General features: G+C 38.0%; 1 protein-coding gene across 3 annotated transcripts in view; it reads left to right on the forward strand.

Moving 5' to 3' along the window:
• The window catches only part of WDR70 (WD repeat domain 70), a 377,836-nt gene that overhangs the window by 43,673 nt on the left and 312,181 nt on the right, over positions 1-21,982 (forward strand). For all 3 annotated transcript variants that reach the window (XM_010367672.2, XM_030927443.1, XM_010367673.2), the window contains exons 6-7: positions 14,979-15,038; positions 20,362-20,495. In XM_010367672.2, the coding sequence (XP_010365974.1) occupies positions 14,979-15,038; positions 20,362-20,495 (194 nt within the window). The remainder of the gene's footprint in view (positions 1-14,978; positions 15,039-20,361; positions 20,496-21,982) is intronic.

Raw genomic sequence — 21,982 nt, forward strand, 5'->3', positions numbered from 1 at the left:
TTGCCTAGGTAGCATACAGTAATACTAAATGTAATTACAAAGGCTACTAGATGGATCTTATTGACCAAAAGACATGCCAGATGGAGGCATCAATACTGCACTTTGCAAGTGACAATTTATTTTTTTTCTATTTTTTTTTTTTTTGAGGGACAGTGTCTTGCTCTATTGCCCAGGCTGGAGTATAGTGGCGTGATCATGGCTCACTGCAGCCTCAAGCTCCCAGGCTCAAGTGATCCTCCCACCTCTGCTTGTTGAGTAGCTGTAACTACAAGTGCGCACCACCATGCCCGGCTAATTTTTTAAATTTTGTTTTTGTAGAGATGGGGTCTTGCTCTGTTGCCCAAGCTGGACGTGGACTCCTGGACTCAAGCAGTCCTTCTGCCTCACCTCCCAAAGTACTGGGATTACAGGCATGAGCCACCATGCCCAACCAACAGTGTAGTTTCAACAGAATATCACTCATCAAATTAACTTTGTGTTGGTGTGAATTAACATTTTATTTGTTTTATAGTTATATTTAATTTGTAATTTTTTCTAGCTTTTTGTCAAAAAAGTATTTTTTTTTTTTTTTTTTTTTTTTTTTTTTTTGAGACGGAGTCTCACTCTGCCGCCCAGGCTGGAGTGCAGTGGCCGGATCTCAGCTCACTGCAAGCTCCGCCTCCTGGGTTTAGGCCATTCTCCTGCCTCAGCCTCCCGAGTAGCTGGGACTACAGGCGCCCACCACGTCGCCCGGCTAGTTTTTTGTATTTTTTAGTAGAGACGGGGTTTCACTGTGTTAGCCAGGATGGTCTCGATCTCCTGACCTCGTGATCCGCCCGTCTCGGCCTCCCAAAGTGCTGGGATTACAGGCTTGAGCCACCGCGCCCGGCCTTTTTTTTTTTTTTGACAAGGTCTTGCTCTGTTACCCAGGACTGGAGTGCTGTGTCGTGATCATAGCTCACTGCAGCCTCAACCTCCTAGGCTCAAGCTATCCTCCCACCTCAGCCTCTTGAGTAGCTGGGATTACAGGTGCACACCACCATTCCTGACTAATTTTTTGATTTTTTTTTTTTTTTTTTTTTTTTTTTTTTTGAGACGGAGTCTCGCTTCCTCACCCAGGCTGGAGTGCGGTGGCGCGGTCTCCACTCACTGCAAGCTCCGCCTCCTGGGTTCACGCCATTCTCCTAAAAAAGTATTTTTTTAATATGTGCCTACTATAAGCTGAACATGGTTCTAGGTGCCTAGATACATCAGAGAACAAAACAGACAAAAAAAATGTTGCTTTTATGAAACTTGCTTTCTAATAGGGAGAAATAGATAATAAATAAAGGCTGGGTGCAGTGGCTCACGCCTGTAATCCTAGTACTTTGGGAGGCCAAGGTGCGTGGGGCTCACTTGAGCCCAGGGTTCAAGAATAGCCTGTGCAACATGGCAAAACCCTGTCTCTACAAAAAATACAAAAATTAGCTGTATGTGGTCATGCAGGTCTGTGGTCTCAGCCACTCAGGAGGCTGAGGTGGAAAGATCATCTAAGTCTGGGGCAGTTGAGACTGCAGTGAGTGAGCCATGATCGTGCCTCTGCCCTCCAGCTTGGGTGACAGAGTGAGACCCTGTGTTAAAAAAACAACAAAAAAGATAAATATAAACAATAGAAAGCTGTAAGTGCTATAGGGAAAGGGAACATGTAGCGCATGATAACATGGATCAGAAGTGCTAATTGGGAGACAGGTTGTAATTTAAAATAGGGTGATCAAAGTAGGCCTCCTTTGAGAAGACTTGAAAGAGATTAGGAAGTTGACCATGTAGATATCTGGGAGAACAGTGCAGGCATAAGGAACAGGCCCTAAGGCCGGAATGTGCCTGGCACATTCATGAAAAAAGCTCTTAGGCGAGTATGGCTGGAACAGAATGAACAAGAGGGAGGAAAGGAGGAGGTGACTGACATCAGAATGCTAACAGGAGGACCTGTAGGCAATTGTAAAGGCTTTTCCTTTTATGGTTTTTTTTTTTTTTTTTTTTTTTCTCTAAGCCTTAGTTTGTCTATAATTGTATTGATTTTTGAGCTTAGTAATGGCATAATTTTAAAGATGTTTTTTAGGAAGAATGGAAATAACTTGGTAATTGATTATATATGTGTGGTGAGAGGGACTCATCAAGATTATTAGTTTTGAAGCTGGTAGACAGTGACAGTGGTTGCTGAGATAGAAAACAGGATGAGCAGAATTAGAGGCCGAGTGATAGGGATGATTGTAAATACAGTTTTGGACAATTAAGTTGACGTATTTCTGAGACATCCAGGCAAAGCATCCTGATGACTACTAGAAATATAGGTTTGTTCTTGAGAGACATCTAGCCTGGGGTTATAGATTTTAGAATCATCAGCATATAGATGGCTATTGAAGTTCTGAGAATGAACAAGATGAGCAGAAAGCCCAGGTCAGAACCCCCAGGGGCAGGTAGAGAAGGAAGATCCTGCACAGGTGGCCAAGAAGGAGGTAGAAGGTAAATCAGGGTAATAAGCATCATGGAAACCAAAAGGAAGATTGTGTTAGGAAAAAATGTGTGGTCAGTTGTGTCAGAATTATAGAGAGATAAAGTAAAATGAGAAGTATCTTTATTATATTTAATGACAAAGTGTAATTATTTTAACTTTAAGCAGTAATTCAGATTATATGAGATTACTTCACAGTTTGTTTTTTTGCCAAATCAAAACATCTCTACTGTTTTGTTTATCTACTTCTATGTAACAAACCACCTTAAACTTAGTGACTTAAAAGAATAGCCATTATAATTGTTCACATGACTATAAGTTGACTGGAGGTTAGCTGCTGCTTCTGGTCTTACTTTGAATCTCTTGTGTAGCTGCAGTTAGCATATAGCACGTTCACCATGGCCTTACTTAAATAGCTAGTGCCATGATGGGACAGCTGGAAGGCTGGCTTAGTTGAAACTCCGGGAAAGCACCTTCTCTCTCTCTAGTCTTTCCAACAGTGTATCCAGACTTCTTACTTAATGATTCTGCATGGAAGAAGACAACAAGGGTGTGAATATTGAGAGATACGGTTTCTCGATACCATTTTTGGAGACTAATTAACATATCCACCTAAAGCTTAATCTAGGTTCTTTTTTTTTTTTGAGATGGGGTCTCTCTTGCCAGGCTGGAGTACAGTCACAGCTCACTGTAGCCTTGACCTTCCAGGCTCAAATGATCCCACCTCAACCTCCTGAGTAGCTGGGAATAAAGGTGTGCACAACCATGCCCAGCTAAGTTTTAAATTTTATTTAGAGGTGGGGTTTCTCTGTATTGCCCAGGTTTGTCTCAAACTCATTGGCTCAAGTGATATTCCTGCCTTGGTCTCTAAAAGTGTTAGAATTACAGGCATGAGCCACCACGCTCAGCTTTATCTAGATTTTTGAACTCTTGAAAAAGAAACAGGTCATTTCATTGATTCATATACATATGCACACATAGACATATTTTTACAGACATGTGTATATGTACATACACGTACATGTACACACACATGCATATACATATGTACACATGCACGCACACATACATTCTCTTTTTATTCCTAATAGGATTCTTAGTATGTAACTGTTCAGGATAAAAGATACATTTCCCAGCTGGGCATGGTGGCTCACACCAGTAATCCCTGCACTTTGGGAGGCTGAGGCGGGTGGATCACTTGAGGTCAGGAGTTTGAGACCAGCCTGGCCAACCTGATGAAACTCTGTCTCTGCTAAAAATACAAAGAACAGCTGGGCGTTGTGGTGCGCGCCTATAATCACAGGTACTCAGGAGACTGAGGCTGGAGAGTTGCTTGAACCTGGGAGGGGGAGGTTTTAATGAGCTGAGATCATGCCACTGCACTCCAGTCTGGGCAACAAGAGTGAAGCTCCGTCTCAAAGAAAAAAAAAGATACATTTCCCAGCTTCTCCTGTTGCTAGGTATGGCTCTGTGGCTTAGTTCTGGACAGTGAAATGTAAGTGCAAGAATATGGACAACTTTTGAGAGGAAAATTAATGGGAAGAGATGTATCCTGCTTTTTTTTTTTTCCCCCTGCTGTCTGGAAACCACAGCAGCCTTTTGGACGATCACCTAGACTTCTTGAATTTATGAGGGCAGCAAGCTGTGGTCCTGATTGTCTTAGACATATGTCAGTCCTGACTTTATTTTGGGTTTTCTGTTACAGCCAAAACTAATTCTATCAGGCTTCTGTTTTGTTGTTGTTGTTGTTTCATTAAAAAAAACACCAGTTTAGCTTTTCTGCAGATATCAGCAAAAGAAGTAAAAATTAGTTTTATTGAGGTGTAGTTTACACACAGTAAAATGCAACCAATTTATGAGTATAGTTTGTGAAATTTTAATAAATGTAAGCATCTGAGTAATCACCACTACAATCAAGATTTAGAACATTTCCAAAAATGTTTTTTTCAAGGCACCTTGCTGTCAATCTATTTTTCCCTCCATTTATTTACCCCTAATCCCAGGCAAATCTGCTTTCTGTCACTATAGGTTAATTTAGCCCATTCTAGAATATTATATAAATGGAAACACTGTTTAAACTCTTTTGCGTTTGACTTTGCACAGCATAATGCTTTTGAGACTTGCCCATCTTGTCTCATATGCTAGTGCTTTGTGCATTTTTATTGCTAAGTAGTAATCTGTTTATGAATCTACCACAGCTTATTCATCTTTTGATAGACGAATAGCTTGTTCTCAGTTTTTGGCTATTCTGTATAAAGCTACTATGATCATTCTTGTACAGGTCTTTTGTAGATACATGTTTTTATTTCCCTTGGAAGCAAAATTGCTAGATCATGTGGTAAGTGTATATTTATAAGAAACTAGCAAACTGTTTTTTAGAGTGATTATACCATTTTACATTCTCACCTGCAAAATTGGAGAATTCTGCTACCTCCATATCCTTGCCAACACTTGGTATTGTTGGTAATTTTAATGTTAGCTATTCTAGTAAGTGTGTAGTGCTGTTAAATTATGGCTTCGGTTTGCATTTCCTTGTTGACTGACATTGAACATCTTTTCTTGTGATGAAGTCTCACTGTGTTGCCTAGCAATTCCTTCTGCCTTAGACTCCTGAGCAGCTGGGACTGCAATGTGCATCACTATGCCTGGCTAATGTGTACATCATTTGTGAAGTGTCTGTTCAAATCTTTTGTCCATTTGAAAAATCAGGTTACCTTTTTATTGAGTTTTAGAGTTTTGAGTTTATTTTTGAGCTTAAATATTTTGGATAGAAGTATTTTGTCACATAAATGTATTGTAAATATCTTTTTCCAGTCCGAGTCTGCCTTTTATTTTCCTGATCATGTCTTTTGAGGATAGAAATTTTAAATTTTGATAAAATACAATTTGTCCGTTTTTTTTTTCTTTTTGGTGTGTATTTTTTGTATTCTAAGAAATCTTTGCTTACCAACGATTGCAAAAATGTTTTCTATATTTTCTCATTGTTTTATAGGTTTAGTTTTTATGTTTCAGTCTATTAGCTGTTTCAAGTTAATTTTTGTGTATGGTGTGAGGAAAGGATTGGCGTTCCTTTTTTATTTTTTCCAGATTGATACCCAGTTATTTGAGTATCATTTGTTTAAAAGGTCTTCTCATTTGGATTATCTTGGCACTTTTCTTGAAAACAAATTTATATATGTGTGATTAATTTCTGATTTCTTTATTTCATTGATATGCATAGTCATTCTTACACTAGTATCACAATGTCTCAGTTACTGTAGCTCAGTACTCTCTTAGTTACTATAGCTCTATACATGAAATCATGTAGTGTACAGTTCTCTGATTTGTTTGTTTTGAAAACTGTTTAGTCTTCAAATTGACATATACGTTTTCGAATTAGCTTGCAAATTTGTACAGAACTGCCTGCTGAGATTTTGGTTCAGATTGTATTGAATCTATGGATTAGTTTTAAGAGACTTACTTTCCTAACAATATTAAGTTTTCCAAACCATAAACATTATGTATCTTTCCATTTATTTTAAGTTCTCTTAATTTTTCTCAGTAACATAGTGTTAAGTGTACAGGTCTTGCACGTATTTAAAAAAATTATTTCTAAGTTTTAATGTTTTTTGATATTATCTTAAATGGCGTGAGCCACAGCACCCAGCCTGGTTTTAAGTTTTATTTGTGAACGTTCCAGTGTCCTAATATATCTCTTAGAGGTAAACCTAGTTCCAATACATCTTTTTATAAAATATCTTTATTAGGATGTAAGGTCAGAGAAAGGGAGTGATAAGATGAAAGTAAAGTGGTTTACTAATGAGGTAGAAAACAGTGTGACTGAGTGTGATCTGAAGAGAGAACTGTTGTAGTTAAAGATTTGGATAGCTTGGTTTGTGGTTTTAGAATCAAAGCAGCACTGGGTGTCACTTAATTCCAGAATTGGACATGAGGGTAGATGGCTGAATAATGGTAAAGAAAATGAAAGACTAGTGTATTGAATACATTTTCCACAGTGATTAAAATCACCCTGTATTAATGAAGTTTTTACTGTTGTAATTAATACTTTGTATATAAATTTTTTCTTTTCTTTTCGTTTTTTTTTTTTTTGACACGGAGTCTCTCTGTTGCCCAGGCTGGAGTGCAGTGGCATGATCTCGGCTCACTGCAACCTCCACTTCCTGGCTTTAAGCAATTCTCCCACCTCAGGCTCCCAAATAGCTGGGATTACAAGCCTGCACCACCACACTCAGCTAATTTTTGTATATTTAGTAGCGACGGGGTTTCACCATGTTGGCCAGGCTGGTCTCAAAATCCTGACTTCAAGTGATCCACCTGCCTCGGCCTCCCAACTGCTGGGATTACTGACGTGAGCCACTGTGCCCAGCCTGTGTATACATTTTTTTTTTTTCTTCTATCGTCCAGGCTGGAGTACAGTGGCGCAATCTCAGTTGACTGCAACCTCTGCCTCCCGGATTCAAGCCATCCTCCTGCCTCAACCTCCTGGGTAGCTGGGACTACAGGCTTTTGCCACCATGCTTGGCTATTTTTTGTATTTTTACTAGTGATGGAGTTTCACCATGTTGTCTAGGCTGGTCTGGAACTCCTGACCTTAGGTGATCAGGCTGCCTTGGCCTCCCAAAGTGTTGGGATTACAGGCATGAGCCCCTGCGCCTGGCCGTATATTTTTAAAGTTCTGACTGTCATAGGATTGCAAGATTCATGAAGGCAGCAACCTTCTTTCTTGATAACCAGAATACCGTCAGTGCTAGGCATAATCAGTACTCAATAAATGTTTATTGAATAGTTAATTATAAGAGTGATGTTGGGGCTTTGGGTGGAGAGTAACAGAGCTACCTTTATTTCTTCACATCTTAAGTCCTTAAGATCTCTTATATAATTCTTTTTTTTTTTTCTTTTTTCCATTCCCACTGTATTGTGTCAATTCAGGTCCTCTCTGGACTATTGCAAGAATATTTTAATAGACTTCCCTGTGCTTACACTGGCATTTACCTTATACTAGTAATTTTCTAGTCCAGCCTCTACACCACAGCCATGATGATTTTTTAAAAATTTTTTTGATTTTTTAATTATTAATAGTATTGTGCTAAAAATACATAACACAAAATTTGCCATCTTAACCATTTTTAAGTGTATAATTCAGTATTGTTACATATATTCACATTATTGTACAACCAATCCCCAGAACTTTTTCATCTTGCTAACTGAAACTCTATATCCATTAAATAGCAACTTCCAGTTTCCTCCTGCCCCCAGCCCCTGGCAGCAACCATTCTGCTTTCTGTCTCTATTAATCGGACTGCTCTAGTGCATACAAGTGGAACCATATAGTATTTGTCATTTTGTAACTGATTTATTTTGCTTAACATAATGTCTTTATGGTTCCTCTGTGTTGTAGCATGTGTCAGAATTTTCTTTCTAAGACTGAAAAATACTCTGTTTTATGTTTATGTCATGTTTTGTTGATTAATTCATCCATCAGTGGATACTTGGGTTGCTTCTCACCTCTTGGTTGTTGTGAATACTACTGTGAACATGGATGTACAAATAGCTCTTCAAGACTCTGCTTTCAGTTCTTTTGGGTATATACCCAGAATTGGAATTGCTGGATCATATAGTAATTATATTTTTAATTTTCTGAGGAACTACTAAGCTGTTTTCCATAGTAGCTATACCATTTTACATTCCTACCAACATTGCACAAGGATTCCAGTTTCTTTACCTCCTTACCAACATTTGTTATTTTCTGTTTATTTGATAGTAAAAGTTTTTTTATCCTAGTGAGTGTGAAATGATATTTCATTGTGCTTTTAATTTGCATTTCCTTAATTAATAGTGATGCTGAACATCTTTTCATGTGCTTATTGGCCATTTGTTTACCTTCTTTGGAGAAATGCCTATTCAAGTCTTTTGTTCGTTTTATTTTTATTTTTGAGATGGAGTCTTGCTCTGTGGCCCAGGCTGGAGTGCAGTGGCGTGATCTCGGCTCACTGCAACCTCCGCCTCCCAGGTTCAAGCGATTCTCCTGCCTCAGCCTCCCAAATAGCTGGGACTACAGGCGTGTGCCACCACGCCTGGCTAATTTTTTTTTTTTTTTTTTTTTTTTTTTTACTAGAGATGGGGTTTCCCTGTGTTAGCCAGGATGGTCTCCATCTCCTCACCTTGTGATCCACCCACCTCAGCCTCCCAAAGTACTAGGATTGCAGGCATGAGCCACCGTGCCCCACCTTTGAGCCACCGTGTCCGGCCTTTCTGGCTAACTTTTTTGTATTTTAGTAGAGACGGGATTTCACCATGTTGGCCAGGATGAGCTCAATCTCCTCGATCTCCTGACCTCGTGATCTGCCCACCTTGGCCTCTGAAAGTGCTGGGATTGTAGGTGTGAGCCACTGTGCCCGGCCTTTTGCTCATTTTAAAATGAGGTAGTTTATTTTTTTCTGTTGTTGAGCTGTAGAAATTTAAAAAAAAATGTAATCTAGATATTAATCCCTTATATATATGATTTGCACAAATTTTCTCCCATTTCTCTGTAGATTGTCTTTTTACTGTATTGATGATTGCTTTTGATGCCCAGAACACCTTGGCAATATTTTAAGATCTCAGATTTTTGTTGTTGTTGTTGTTGTTAGGACAGAGTCTCAGTCATCTGGGCTGGAGTGCAGTGGCACGATCTTGGCTCATTGCAACCCTCACCTCCTGGGTTCAAGCGATTCATGTGCCTCAGCCTCCCATGTAGTTAGAATTACAGGCGTGTGCTACCACATCTGGCTAATTTTTGTATTTTTAGTAGAGATGGGATTTCACCATGTTGGTCAGACTAGTCTCGAACTCCTAGCCTGAAGTGATCTGCCTACCTTGGCCTCCCAACGTACTGGGATTACAGTCGTGAGCCACCGTGCTTGGCCTAAAATCTCAGACTTTATGAAATTACTTTCTGTGACTCAGAGCTTAAACTTCTGTTTTTTGGAATTGTATACAACCTGGTTTGTAACTCTCTCTCTTGGCTTTTATACATATACAGTTGGCCCTTTGAGAGGAATTGGCTCCAGGACTCTCCTGCTGATCCCCAAATCCAAGGATGCTGAAATCCCTTATATAAAATGACATAGTGCTGTATATATATAACACATACACCCTTGCTCTATTTTCTGCCTAGCAATTCAAACTCTAGTGAGGGAAAAATATTTGAAGTTCAGAAAGTGTCAAGATTTGTATTATTCTCTCCTAGATGTTCTTCATATTCATCTAGAGAACCTCTGTTTTTTGAAAGATACCAGAAATCTCTTTTCTAACCACCTACTTTCTTAGGCAGAATGGAATTGAGCACTGAACCCTGTGTATACTCCTGTTACAGCAACTGAAACATTTTCATTTGCCCATTTGTTTACCTGTCTTATTTTGCTTTTCTGGACTGACAGTTCTGTGTAAGCAGTCTTTGTTAGTAGTTCTTTTATCATTAATCTAACTGTAGTACCCAGTGTGTGGTATGTAATTAAATAATAAATGTTTGTTAAGTGAGTGTTTAATTAGTGAGTAAATGAAGGTATTAGTTCATTCTCACACTGCTATGAAGAAATACACAAGACTGGATAATTTATAAAGGAAAGAGATTTAATTGACTCACAGTTCACATTTCTGGGGAGGCCTCAGGATGCTTATAATCATGGCAGAAGGCAGAGGAGAAACAGGCACCTTCTTCATGGGTGGCAATACAGAGTGCGACATGCAAGCAGGGGAAATATCAAATGCTATAAAACCATCAGATCTTGTGAGACTCACTCACTCTCAGGAGAACAGCATGGGGAAACTGCCCCCATGATCCAGTTACCTCCACCTGGTCTTGGGAATGCAGGGATTACAATTCAAGATGAGATTTTGGGTAGGAACACAGCCAAACCATATCAATGAAGAAATTAATTAATGTTAAGTTAGTGTTATTAGATCTCCATAGTTGCACTAGAATAGACTAATTCTGGTTGCCTGCACTGGTAACTGTACTTAAATGATTTCTGCGAGAAAATAGCACTCATTTTCAAGCTTCTTTTTGGCAGTCTTTACTCTCTTCCCCCAGCACCCAGCAACTTTGTGGTAGATCTTTGTTATTGGGTAGAGGTTTTTTTTTTTTTTTTTTTGAGGCAGAGTCTCGCTCTGTCGCCCAGACTGGAGTGCAGTGGCTCAATCTCGGCTCACTGCAAGCTCCGCCTCCCGGGTTCACGCCATTCTCCTGCCTCAGCCTCCTGAGTAGCTGGGACTACAGGCGCCCGCCACCTCGCCCGGCTAGTTTTTTTGTATTTTTAGTAGAGACGGGGTTTCACCATGTTAGCCAGGATGGTCTCGATCTCCTGACCTCGTGATCCGCCCGTCTCGGCCTCCCAAAGTGCTGGGATTACAGGCTTGAGCCACCGCGCCCGGCCGGGTAGAGGTTTTATTATGGCTTATAGTTGTATGTGACCTTAGCCTAGAAGGGTTGTTTCTGATTTGTAAGTCATTTGAAATCTCTGTAAGGATGTTTGGGTAGAAATGCTCATCAGATAGAAATGCTCATATTATTTTAGATATATTTGCCGTCATTGTTATTGGGGGTAGACCCCAGAGCCTGGGAAATAATCCTTTGGTTGGTTTTCAGAATTAAGCCAAAACAAAAAATGGTGTATTTTCCTCTCTTCCATTAGGACTGTAGCTCTTGTTATGAATTCTGGTAATAAATTACTCCATTGAAGTCAAATAGTTTATGATGTTCCTTGGCAGGAAAATCTTGAAAATATTTTACTGTTACAGCAAATTTCACACTAAGCTGTATTTCAAAAAGTCATTAGTAACTAAGTTCTGGAAAAAGAACAGTCACCATCGAGTGATATGCCACCAAAAGATAGATTGCTACTATTTTAGATGATTTAGCTGTGCCAATTGTATGGGATTTTTATGAGTTATGCCATGCATGACTTCCAGTAAAACTTTGATTTTAAATGTAAACATTTATTTTAATGTTTAATTCACTCCTAATATAAATACTAAGTTGTGTATTCTTGTAAATTTTTTTTAAATGTTAGAAATTGTCTATATATAGGCACATTCTGCATTGAAATAAATGAAATAATTTTCATCCTATCTTTTTGATGACAGTATTTCTATTTGCTGAGTGATGAAAAAGTAATTAGTTATGAAATGAGGTATAAACTATGATAGATTCTTCTGTAAGTAGAACATTTCAAGTATTCTCTTGGTTCTTGGAAGAATATTTAGCACTTACAGATGTTTTCATTGTGTTCAAATGTGGCCAGCAGCAAAGGGAGTAGTGACTCAGATTATTCAGTGTAGAAATAGTCCAGAATTTGACCTTTAAATTGTTTTGGAATTTGTGTTCGAATATTGATATCTCTGAAAGAGATATGTGCAGCACTTTCCACAATATACTAAACAATACAGTAATGTCTTTGTCTTGAAATAAACTGCAAATTCCCCAATTATGTCTTGACAATCTAAAACAAAACTACCTTTATTTCTATATTGTTACAATCTTCAATCTGCTTTTAGTCTGGGATATAATAATTTGGTCTTAAAAGATTTTCAGCTTTTGAAAATCTTCAGTTATTTCTTGCCTCTCACTTACCAGACTGGCCTGATGTGATAGCACCTGCTTTTCTTTGTGGACATAATCATTACTCTAAAATTTGAGAGTTAATTAAAAATTACAATCTAGTGTGATGAACAAGGTAGACAGTGGGCGATTTATTCATTTCTAAAACCTCTCTGTGTGTGTACGTATGTCTGCCCTATACCAGCCTTTTTGTGCATAGTGGATCCAGAGATGATAAATAGATGTAGTCTCTGAGAAGCTTATATTTTGCAGTTTGGTAAGGGGGTGTTGGTGGGGGAGATAGGTAAAAAATTACAATGTATTGTCATAAGTTCTGTGATTGAGGTAAGGAAATGTCATAGAAATGCATAAGAGGGTCATTTAACCCAGAGTTTGAAATGTTGAGAAGTGCTTTGAGAGCTGGTCACAACTGAATTGAGATTTGAAGGATGAGTAGAAATTAGCCAAGTAAAGAGGAAAAGAAACCTGGAAAAACACTAAGATGACGTGACCAATATAGGAGGTAAGCCTTGGAATAAATAGTGACTGTCATTTATTGAGCTCTACCATGTGCCAAACTGTGTTAGGAGTTTGAAACCACGTACTTCACTGTAACCTGTGGGGCAGGTGCTATTATTCGTAGTTTGCAAATGAAGAAACTGAGTCATAACTTTGCTCAAGTCATCACATGGTTAATTAATGGCATTGCTAGTTTAAAAAACTAGCGTTTCTGGCTTTTTCTGCAGGCTGTTTCCTCCCAGCAAAGGACAGTTTCAAGATGGAGGAGATAAATAGTTACCATGCTGTTGAAAGTTCACATATATAGATTAAGTTCTGTAAAGTGTGCAGAGAGATTTATAATGACTTGTTTGTTCATTTAGAACTATTTACTGAGAGCCTCTTATGTGCCAAGAACTGTGCTAAGAATCAGGAATAAAATGATAAATGCCAAAGTTGAGGTAGAGGGTGAAAGAAAGTAGGGACACTAAGTGAAGCCATAGTTTGAAAAAGCTGGATTGCGGAGGAAAAAGTAACGATTGAGCAATAAATTTTAAGGGAAGTCAGTAGTCTTTTAGTTTTTGTTTTTTTTTTTAATATGGGAAGTACTAATACTTTGTTTATATGTTGAAGAGAAAGAGCTATAGCAGGGTAAAGACTGAAGATATAAAAGAAAGAGGTGTTAGGTCACATGTTTAATTAAGTAGGTGGTGAGATGATTCTTGAATTTGTAATGGACATATAATTATAGTAGGATTAGCCTGCTTTTGAGTAATGAGACTTGAATAAACAATGAAACCTCTGATTTAAGTGGTCACTGTAACCTCTTATGTCTGTTTTATGCATTCCTCTTTACTCTCCCTCAGTTATTCTGCCCATACTGCTGTCTATCATAGCATTCGTTATACTGATGTAGAGTCATTGATATCGCCCTGTTAGACCATATGCTTCTTGTGTGGGAGGGATGAGAAGAGACCATGTCTGCTGCCACCTAACAACTGATACAATCTCACTTCAGTAAATGCTTATCGAACCAATGAATCAGTGAATGACTTGGAGTTTCTTATTTTTACCATTTTTGAACCATTTTCTTTTTAACTTTGAAGGGTTAAAAGGTATATTGTTACCCTGTGAAGGTTTTGTTGTTTGTTAGAAATTAGGTACTTAACACTTTAAGGTATGCCCCAGAATAGGTAAATAGAGAACTTTAAAAATTTTCGATGTTGAAAGGACCTTATTGGTTATTTTTTAGGAAAATCTGTAATTATTATTTTATATATAGGTTACAGTATGCTTAAAATAATTTTGATATTAAAGTATGATAAGCAGAAATTAATAAAATAGCCTTTATTAATTTCTTTCAGTTTGTGGTGGTTTGCTCTTTGTGAGATTTTTCTCTAGGCATAGTAAGACAGAAAAATAAAGAATTGTATTTTAGTAAGACATAACCAAATTTTAATGTAAAATATGGTTCTATTCTATTGTTTATTACCTTGGCATCAGTGTTTTAAAATTTATCAGCACTCATAATTGGTAGGGCATTTAAAAATGCCAGTTGCAATGAATAATGATGATTTAGTCTATTCTTTCCCTTAAGTCTGTTAGATTCTGTTTGATTTTTATAATACAGAATTTTGAAATTTATGCCAAAGTTACATGGTTTGTTTACCTTAAATATCAGAGTACACTTAAAACAAATGGAGAATCTTTTAAGTTTTTCCAGATATTTTGATACAGACCTTTTTTTTTTTTTTTTTTTTTTTGAGATGGAGTCTTACTCTGTTGTCCAGGCTGGAGTGCAGTGGTGCGATCTCGGCTCACTGCAACCTCCGCCTTCTGGGTTCAAGCAATTCTCCTGCCTCAGCTTCTTGAGTAGCTGGGACTACAGGCATGTGCCACTGTACCCAGCTAATTTTTAGTAGAAATGGGGTTTCACTGTGTTGGTCAGGCTGGTCTCGAACTCCTGACCTCGGGTGATCTGCCTGCCTTGGCCTCCAAAGTGCTGGGATTACAGGCGTGAGTCACCGTGCCCAGCCTGATACCGACCTTTTCGCTCCTCTTGATAAGCTGTGATTTAAAGGAAAAGTAAATTTCTAATTATACTATTAACAACTACTGATTTATTTTTACATTTGGATTAAATTAAAATTTCAATTTATGTTGACAATAAGAGATAATTTTATAGAACCTAATGAGTTTCTTAGGTTTATCCTTTTAGGTATTTAAAATCAATTTATCATCAGAGACCCATTGTAGTGTATCTAGAAGTGTAGAAAAAAGATACCCTCACACTTTTTTGCTGTTTTTTTTTAAACTTTGTGTTTAAAAGCCAGTGATACAATTTAAAAAAAATTGTATTTCCTGTGAATGTGGTATGTATTCCCCACAAATATGTTATTTTACCGTTAATGTCATGGAGTTTTCTTGTTTCAGAATCCTGTTCACAAGATTCCTGACTCGCATGAGATAACGCTGAAGCATGGCACTAAAACAGTAAGTTTAAAAATCTAGTTTTTTCCCTCTCAAATTACAGGGCTGTCATGGAAAAGTGAACTGATAAGATACATTTGTATTAAGGCTAATTATACAATCAGCTGATGACATAAAAGCTATAGACATTAAGGAAAAGTAGATTACTTTTATGTTCAGTCAAAATAGCCATTTCCTTTTAGTTAAAATAGAAACACTTATTGTCACTGTTATTGTTGGCTTTAAAAACCTCTTATTTTTTTAATATAGGAACATTATAAGTGGAAGAAAGAAATGAAACTCAAACACAATTTTGCTTTTTATGGTGTGGGAAAATTTCTTACTACCCTTTGCTTTACCTCTGTATCAGTAAAAGGCATGAGTTTGTTCATTTTTCAGATGAATGTTAAGATAAGAAATGAACTTTAAGTAGTTACCGTATGGCTCTAAGTATTCATTAATACTTAGTTTACAGTTTGCATGTTTATATTGTTATATTTACTGATGTTTGAGTATTCTAAAATATATAAAGATGAATAATATAAAATATTTGAGATGTAAGGTGAAATCATTGTATCTTATTGCAAAACCACTAAAAAGTGGTAGTTAAATGAGTGAAACGTTCATATGAAACGAAAAAAATTACCTTTCCCTTTTCAATGAAACTACTTTTTTCTAATTGCCTAACATGTAAAGAACTAAGGAAATACATCCCATAATAAGAGGGAAACGTCAATTAATAGAAGTAGACCCAGAAATGATATAAACCAGGTCATTCTTACAGTTTTTTCTTTTGAAAATACTGTTTTCATAAAAATATTTATGTTAAATATAATGGGTTTGTTGTTATTTTAAATGAAATGGAAAAGATGTAAAAATCTCTTAGTTTTAATTTCTAGTGGAAATAGTGATACATATAACTCACATAAACAAAACCTCTTTGGAGTCCTCAATAGATTTTTTTTTTTTTTGAGACAGAGTCTCGCTCTGTCGCCCAGACTGAAGTGTAGTGGCGTGATCTCAGCTCACTGCAAGCTCTGCCTCTTGGGTTCACGCCTTTCTTCTACCTCAGCCTCCTGAGTAGCTGGGACTACAGATGCCTGCCACCACACCTGGCTAATTTTTTTGTATTTTTAGTAGAGATGGGGTTTCACCGTGTTAGCCAGCATAGTCTTGATCTCCTGACCTCATGATCCACCTGCCTCGGCCTCCCAAAGTGCCGAGATTACGGGCATGAGTCAATGCGCCAGGCCTGGAGTCCTCAATAAATTTTTTAAGAGTGTAAAGAGCCTTGAAACAAAACTATGTGGGAATTGCTGCTTTAAGAAATCATTTCCATCTAATTCTTAATATATTTTTTCTTAAATGATGTTTTTTATATTTTTATTCTGAAATTGTGAAGGAATTCTACTTTTTGTGTTTTTAAGTAAATAAGGAAAACATTGTAGACTGAGTAATTAAAAGGAAGCTTTTCTGTCATCTAGTCTGGAGAATTTTACAACTGAGAGATGGGTCATGAATTTCTCAGTTGATTTAATCAAGTTTGATTTAAATATTCCTTTTTTTTGTAAATCAAGTTTTATCTTGTAGAGAAACATAACTTTAAAAATACTGCAGTATGTTTTACACACTGAAAATCAATTAGAGTGTCTAATTATACTCTTGGGTTAACTCTTTTTTTTTTTTTTTTTTTTTTTTTTTTTGCAATCCTGCCTTTGTCCTACATGCAAATAAATTTATTTTTAAATAAATGTTGGATTAGAAGGTGACTTTTCTATCTGATCTTTTTTCTTTTAAACGAGTTATTTTAAAAATGTCCATAAGGCCAATCTTATTTTTTTCCTATATACTTTACATTTTAGTCCTGCCTGTCCCAACCTTACAGGATTATTTAAAAGCAAATACCTGACTTCATATGATTTCATCTGTAAATATTTCAGTATGAATCTCTAAGAGATAATATTGGGCTGTCTCTGCCTCCCTCTTTCTGAATGTGCACGCATACACCCTTTCCTACATAATACCATCTTTATTATATCTTTTTTTCAATAATTATTTAATCTAATATCTCATTAGTGTTCAAATTTCCCCAGTTTTCCCATACATCTTTTTAGAGTCAGTTTGTTCAAATTGGTCTCTTAATGATGTCTGATGTACTCTCAGGAGAGTTACCATTATTTTTATTTTTTATATCTCTAAATTTATAACCGTTTTTGTGCTCTTTTTCTCCTTGCCACTGAAGAAACATGTATATTCATTTAGTGAATATAGTTACTGTGACATAATAGTCAACTGAACCCTTCCCAGTGAATGGGATGATAAAGTCTAAAGCTTTTTGAAGGAAGGAGAGGGTGATACACATTAATTCTTTTAATTTAAATGTTAAAACTGAAAATTTGTGCTCATTCTCAAGTTGGAACAAGATTCTTTTTTTTTTTTTTTTTGAGACAGAGTCTCTCTTTGTCACTCAGGCTGGAGTGCAGTGGTGCCATCTTGGCTCACTGTAGCCTCCACCTCCCAGGGGCAAGCGATTCTCCTGCCTCAGCCTCCCAAGTACCTGGGATTACTGGTGCCTGCCACAACAGCGGGTAATTTTTGTATTTTTAGTAGAGATGGGGTTTCGCCATGTTGGCCAGGCTGGTCTTGAACTCCTGACCTCAGGTAATCCGCCTACCTCGGCTTCCCAAAGTGCTGGGATTACAGGCGTGAGCCACTGTACCCAGCCTCTGAGCTCTGTTTTCTGTCTTTCTAATTACCTCCTTCATATCCTTTTGGTAAATGATGAATCATGTATACAGTCAGCAGCAGAGATCCTGATACTTCAGTGAATGGCTGCGTTGAAAGCCTCATTTTGTAACTTTGCTTTAGAATTTGTCATCTTTCTTCTTAGCTAGGAGAACAGTCAAGTTTGCAATTTATTCTGTTCTTCCTTGATAAAAAGGAATTTATCTCATATTTGTCAGACTGCAGGTTTGTTTTACATAAGGTTTTACAATTTTTAGTTCTCCTTTCTTTTAAACAAATGTTTAGTAGAGTTTATATTTTGTGCCAGGTCCAGTGCTGGGCACAGACAAGGTCTCTGTCCATATGGTGCTTATACTCTTGAGGGCAGGACAGGTACAGAATAGAGGAACCACAGATGAAGTTGTAATTTCATATTGTGTTGTAGTGAGATGAACACTGGTGGGGTTAGCCTTATTAGGAGAATAAATAACTTTTAAATTGCAACAGGAGGGAAGAAAGATAGCATAGTGCATATAGAGGCAAGTGAATTTGTAGGTGGTGGTAGCAGAAGCCATTTCCTAGGTTTTTAAAACTACTATTCATTTATTTTTGATTTTGATTGTTTTTTATTTTAAGACATTATTGTTCGGGCATAAAAAGTGATTTTGTTTTCACTTGTATATTTTCTTTAACATCTTTGGAGTTCATGTCTAATTTTAACATAGTAAGTTTACCTTATATTATGAAATCAGTGTTTGCAAGTGCTAATTGAAATGAATATAAGTTATTTTGTCAGTATCTGACTTATTTAATTATAATTATATTAATTACATTTCAAGTCTATTTATTAGGATAACTGATTTATAGAAGCTTCCTTTATATAAAACTTTGGCCAGGCGCCATGGCTCACACCTCTTATCCCAGCACTTTGCGAGGCTGAGGTGGGCAGATCACCTGAGGTCAGGAGTTTGAGACCAGCCTGGTCAACAAGTGAAACCCCATCTCTACTAAAAAATACAGAAATTAGCTGGGCATGGTGGTGCGTGCCTGTCATCCCAGCTACTTAGGAGGCCGAGGCAGGAGAATTGCTTGATCCCAGGAGACAGAAGTTGCAGTGAGCCGAGATTGCACCACTGCACTCCAGCCTGGATGACAGAGGGAGATTCTGTCTCAAAACAAAACAAAACAAAACAAAAAAAACTTTTGATTCTTTTACTGCATCCAATGTATGGTAATCACATTAAATATTCCTAATGTAGTTCTTTTCTTCTGAGAGGGCAGTAGATCTAGGGACTTTCTGCTTTGAGAGAAAGCTACATCTATCTCAGGAACAATGAGTTACACATTGGATATTGACGCGTGAATTAGACCTAAGAAAGTTCACAGGGAAAGCAATTTTTTTTTTTTTTTTTGAGACAGGGTTTTGCTCTTGTTGCCCAGTTGGAGTGCAGTGCCGCGATCTCAGCTCATTACAACCTCTGCCTCCTGAGTTCAAGCAATTCTCCTGCCTCAGCCTCTCTAGTAGCTGGGATTACAGGCATGCGCCACCATGCCTAGCTAATTTTGTATTTTTAGTAGAGATGGGGTTTCTCCATGTTGGTCAGGCTGATCTCAAACTCCCAACCTCAGGTGGTCTGCCTGCCTCAGCATCCCAAAGTGCTGGGATTACAGGGGTGAGCTACGGTGCCTGACCTGCACATTTTTTTTTTTTTTTTTTGAGACAGAGTCTTGCTCTGTCGCCCATGGTGGAATGCAGTGGCATGATCTTGGCTTACTGCAACCTCTACCTCCTGAGTTCAAGCGATTTTTTTTGCCTCAAGTTCTGAAATAGTAGCTGGAACTACAGGTACGTGCCTCCACGCCTGGTTAATTTTTGTATTTGTAGTAAAGATGGGGTTTCTCCATGTTGGCCAGGCTGGTCTTAAACTCCTGACCTCAAGTGATCTCCCTGCCTTGGCCTCCCAAAGTGCTGGGATTACAGGCATGAGCCACCATGCCCGGCGGAAAGCAAATATTTTATGGAATCAATATAAGTACTATTATAATGTGATTAGTCACTTAAACATTCAGCTTTAAAAATAATTGTTTAAGGTGAATATACCGAGCCATTTGACCATAAGGAACAGATAATTCTGCTTTGTTCTACTCTGTTAAATAGATTTCTTAAAGCTCCTTTGGTGTTACTCATTTTGGTAATTTAAGATTCATATGGTCTTCATTCAGTTATGGTTAAACTGTCTTAAAAGTTTTCCTTAGATTGTATATTGAAAATGCTGAATTATTGTAATTATTTGTAATTATTTCTACTTGTATACTAAGGCAACTTAGTTTATCTTATGGAATTGCAGTGATAGCTATTCTGAGTACATGGTTGATGATTTGGGACAAAATTGTCAAATAGATTTAAAGTGTTTTTCTTTATTACAAAATAATTAATATAGTAACAAAGTCTAATAATATAGAAGGCACCATCCATTCCCACTTTTCAGAAGTAACAATAGTTGATGGTTTGTGCTTCCAAGGCCTGTAACATAGGGGGTGGGATTAAAGAACAGAAATGGGGGTTATAAATGACCATATGTGATTTTGCTCCAGTCATTTTATTTTATTTTTTTAAAACCAGGTGTCTGCTTTGGGTCTGGATCCCTCAGGTGCCCGTTTGGTGACAGGAGGATATGACTATGATGTTAAGTTTTGGGATTTTGCTGGAATGGATGCTTCTTTTAAGGCATTTCGATCCCTTCAGCCCTGTGAGTGGTATGTATTCACTTACTTAATATCTTCATATTTACTTAATATCCTCACATTGGAAGACAGTGCTTTTGGCTTTGGAATCCCATCTACAATGACTTGTATCAAAATATACTGCCTTCATAATTTAAATGAAGTAAAATGAGCCTCACATTTCTTTTGTTTCATAAACCAGTGTTTGAGGGTGGGTGCGGTGGCTCACGCTTGTAATTCCAGAACTTTAGAAAGCTGAGGCAGGCGGATCACCTGAAGCCTGGATTTCAAGACCAGAATGGACAACATGGCAAAACCCCATCTCTACTAAAATTGCAAAAATTAGCTGGGCGTGGTGGTGCATGCCTGTAATGCAGCTACTTGGGAGGCTGAGGCAGGAGAATTGCTTTAGCCTGTGAGCTGGAAGTTACAGTGAGCCGAGATTGCGCCACTGCACTCCAGCCCAGCAACAGAGAGAGACTCCGTCTCAAAAAAAACTACAAAAGATTGGGCGTGGTATCTCATGCCTGTAATCCCAGCACTTTGGGAGGCCAAGGTGGGCGGATCACCTGAGGTCAGGAGTTTTGAGACCAGCCTGTCCAACATGGTGAAACCCCATCTCAGTAAAATATAAAAACTAGCCAGACATGGTGGCTCATGCCTGTAATCCCAGCTACTTGGGAGGCTGAGGCAGGAGAATCGCTTGAACCCAGGAGGTGGAGGCTGCAGTGACCCAAGATTGCGCCACTGCACTCCATCCTGGGTGACAGAGCAAGACTCCATCTCAAAACAAAAAAATTAAAAAAACAAAAAAATACTTTGTTTTAAAACATTCCAATTAATCCTGAGAAATGAGAAGTTAACATAAGCCATTATCCAGGTGCCAATCCATTTTGTACTGTTTAGGTATGGTCAGCTAGCATTTTGTTAGAAAGGGCCTTCCATGTTGCTACAATTAATCAGTCTTTCTCTTTTTTTTTTTTTTTTTTTTTTTGAGACGGGGTCTGGCTCTGTCGCCCAGACTGGAGTGCAGTGGCGAGATCTTGGCTCACTGCAACCTCTGCCTCCTGGGCTCAAGACATCCTCCCACCTCAGCCTCCCAAATAGCTGGAACTGTTGGTGTGCACCACCATGCCTGGCTAAGTTTTGTATTTTTTTTGTTAGAGATGGGGTTTCACCGTGTAGTCCAGGGTGGTCTCAAACTCCTTATCTCAAGTAATCCACCTGCCTCGTCTTCCCACAGTGCTGGAATTACAGACATGAGCCACCGTGCCCGGCCTGGCCCATAAGCCACTCTCTTTTCTGTTTTTGACTGTATCTGATCTTTTGGCATATTGCTTTCTTATGGTATCATTTAACTCATCGGTCCCCAACCTTTTTTGCACCAGTGCCTGGTTTTGCAGAAGACAATTTTTCCATGGACTGGGGGTAGCATGGAGGTCGGGGTGGTGGCGTGGTTTCTGGATGAAACTGGTCTACCTCAGATCATCAGGCATTAGATTCTAATAAGGATTGTGCAA

Source organism: Rhinopithecus roxellana, chromosome 3 (genome assembly GCF_007565055.1).
Source record: "Rhinopithecus roxellana isolate Shanxi Qingling chromosome 3, ASM756505v1, whole genome shotgun sequence".
NCBI lineage: Eukaryota > Metazoa > Chordata > Mammalia > Primates > Cercopithecidae > Rhinopithecus > Rhinopithecus roxellana.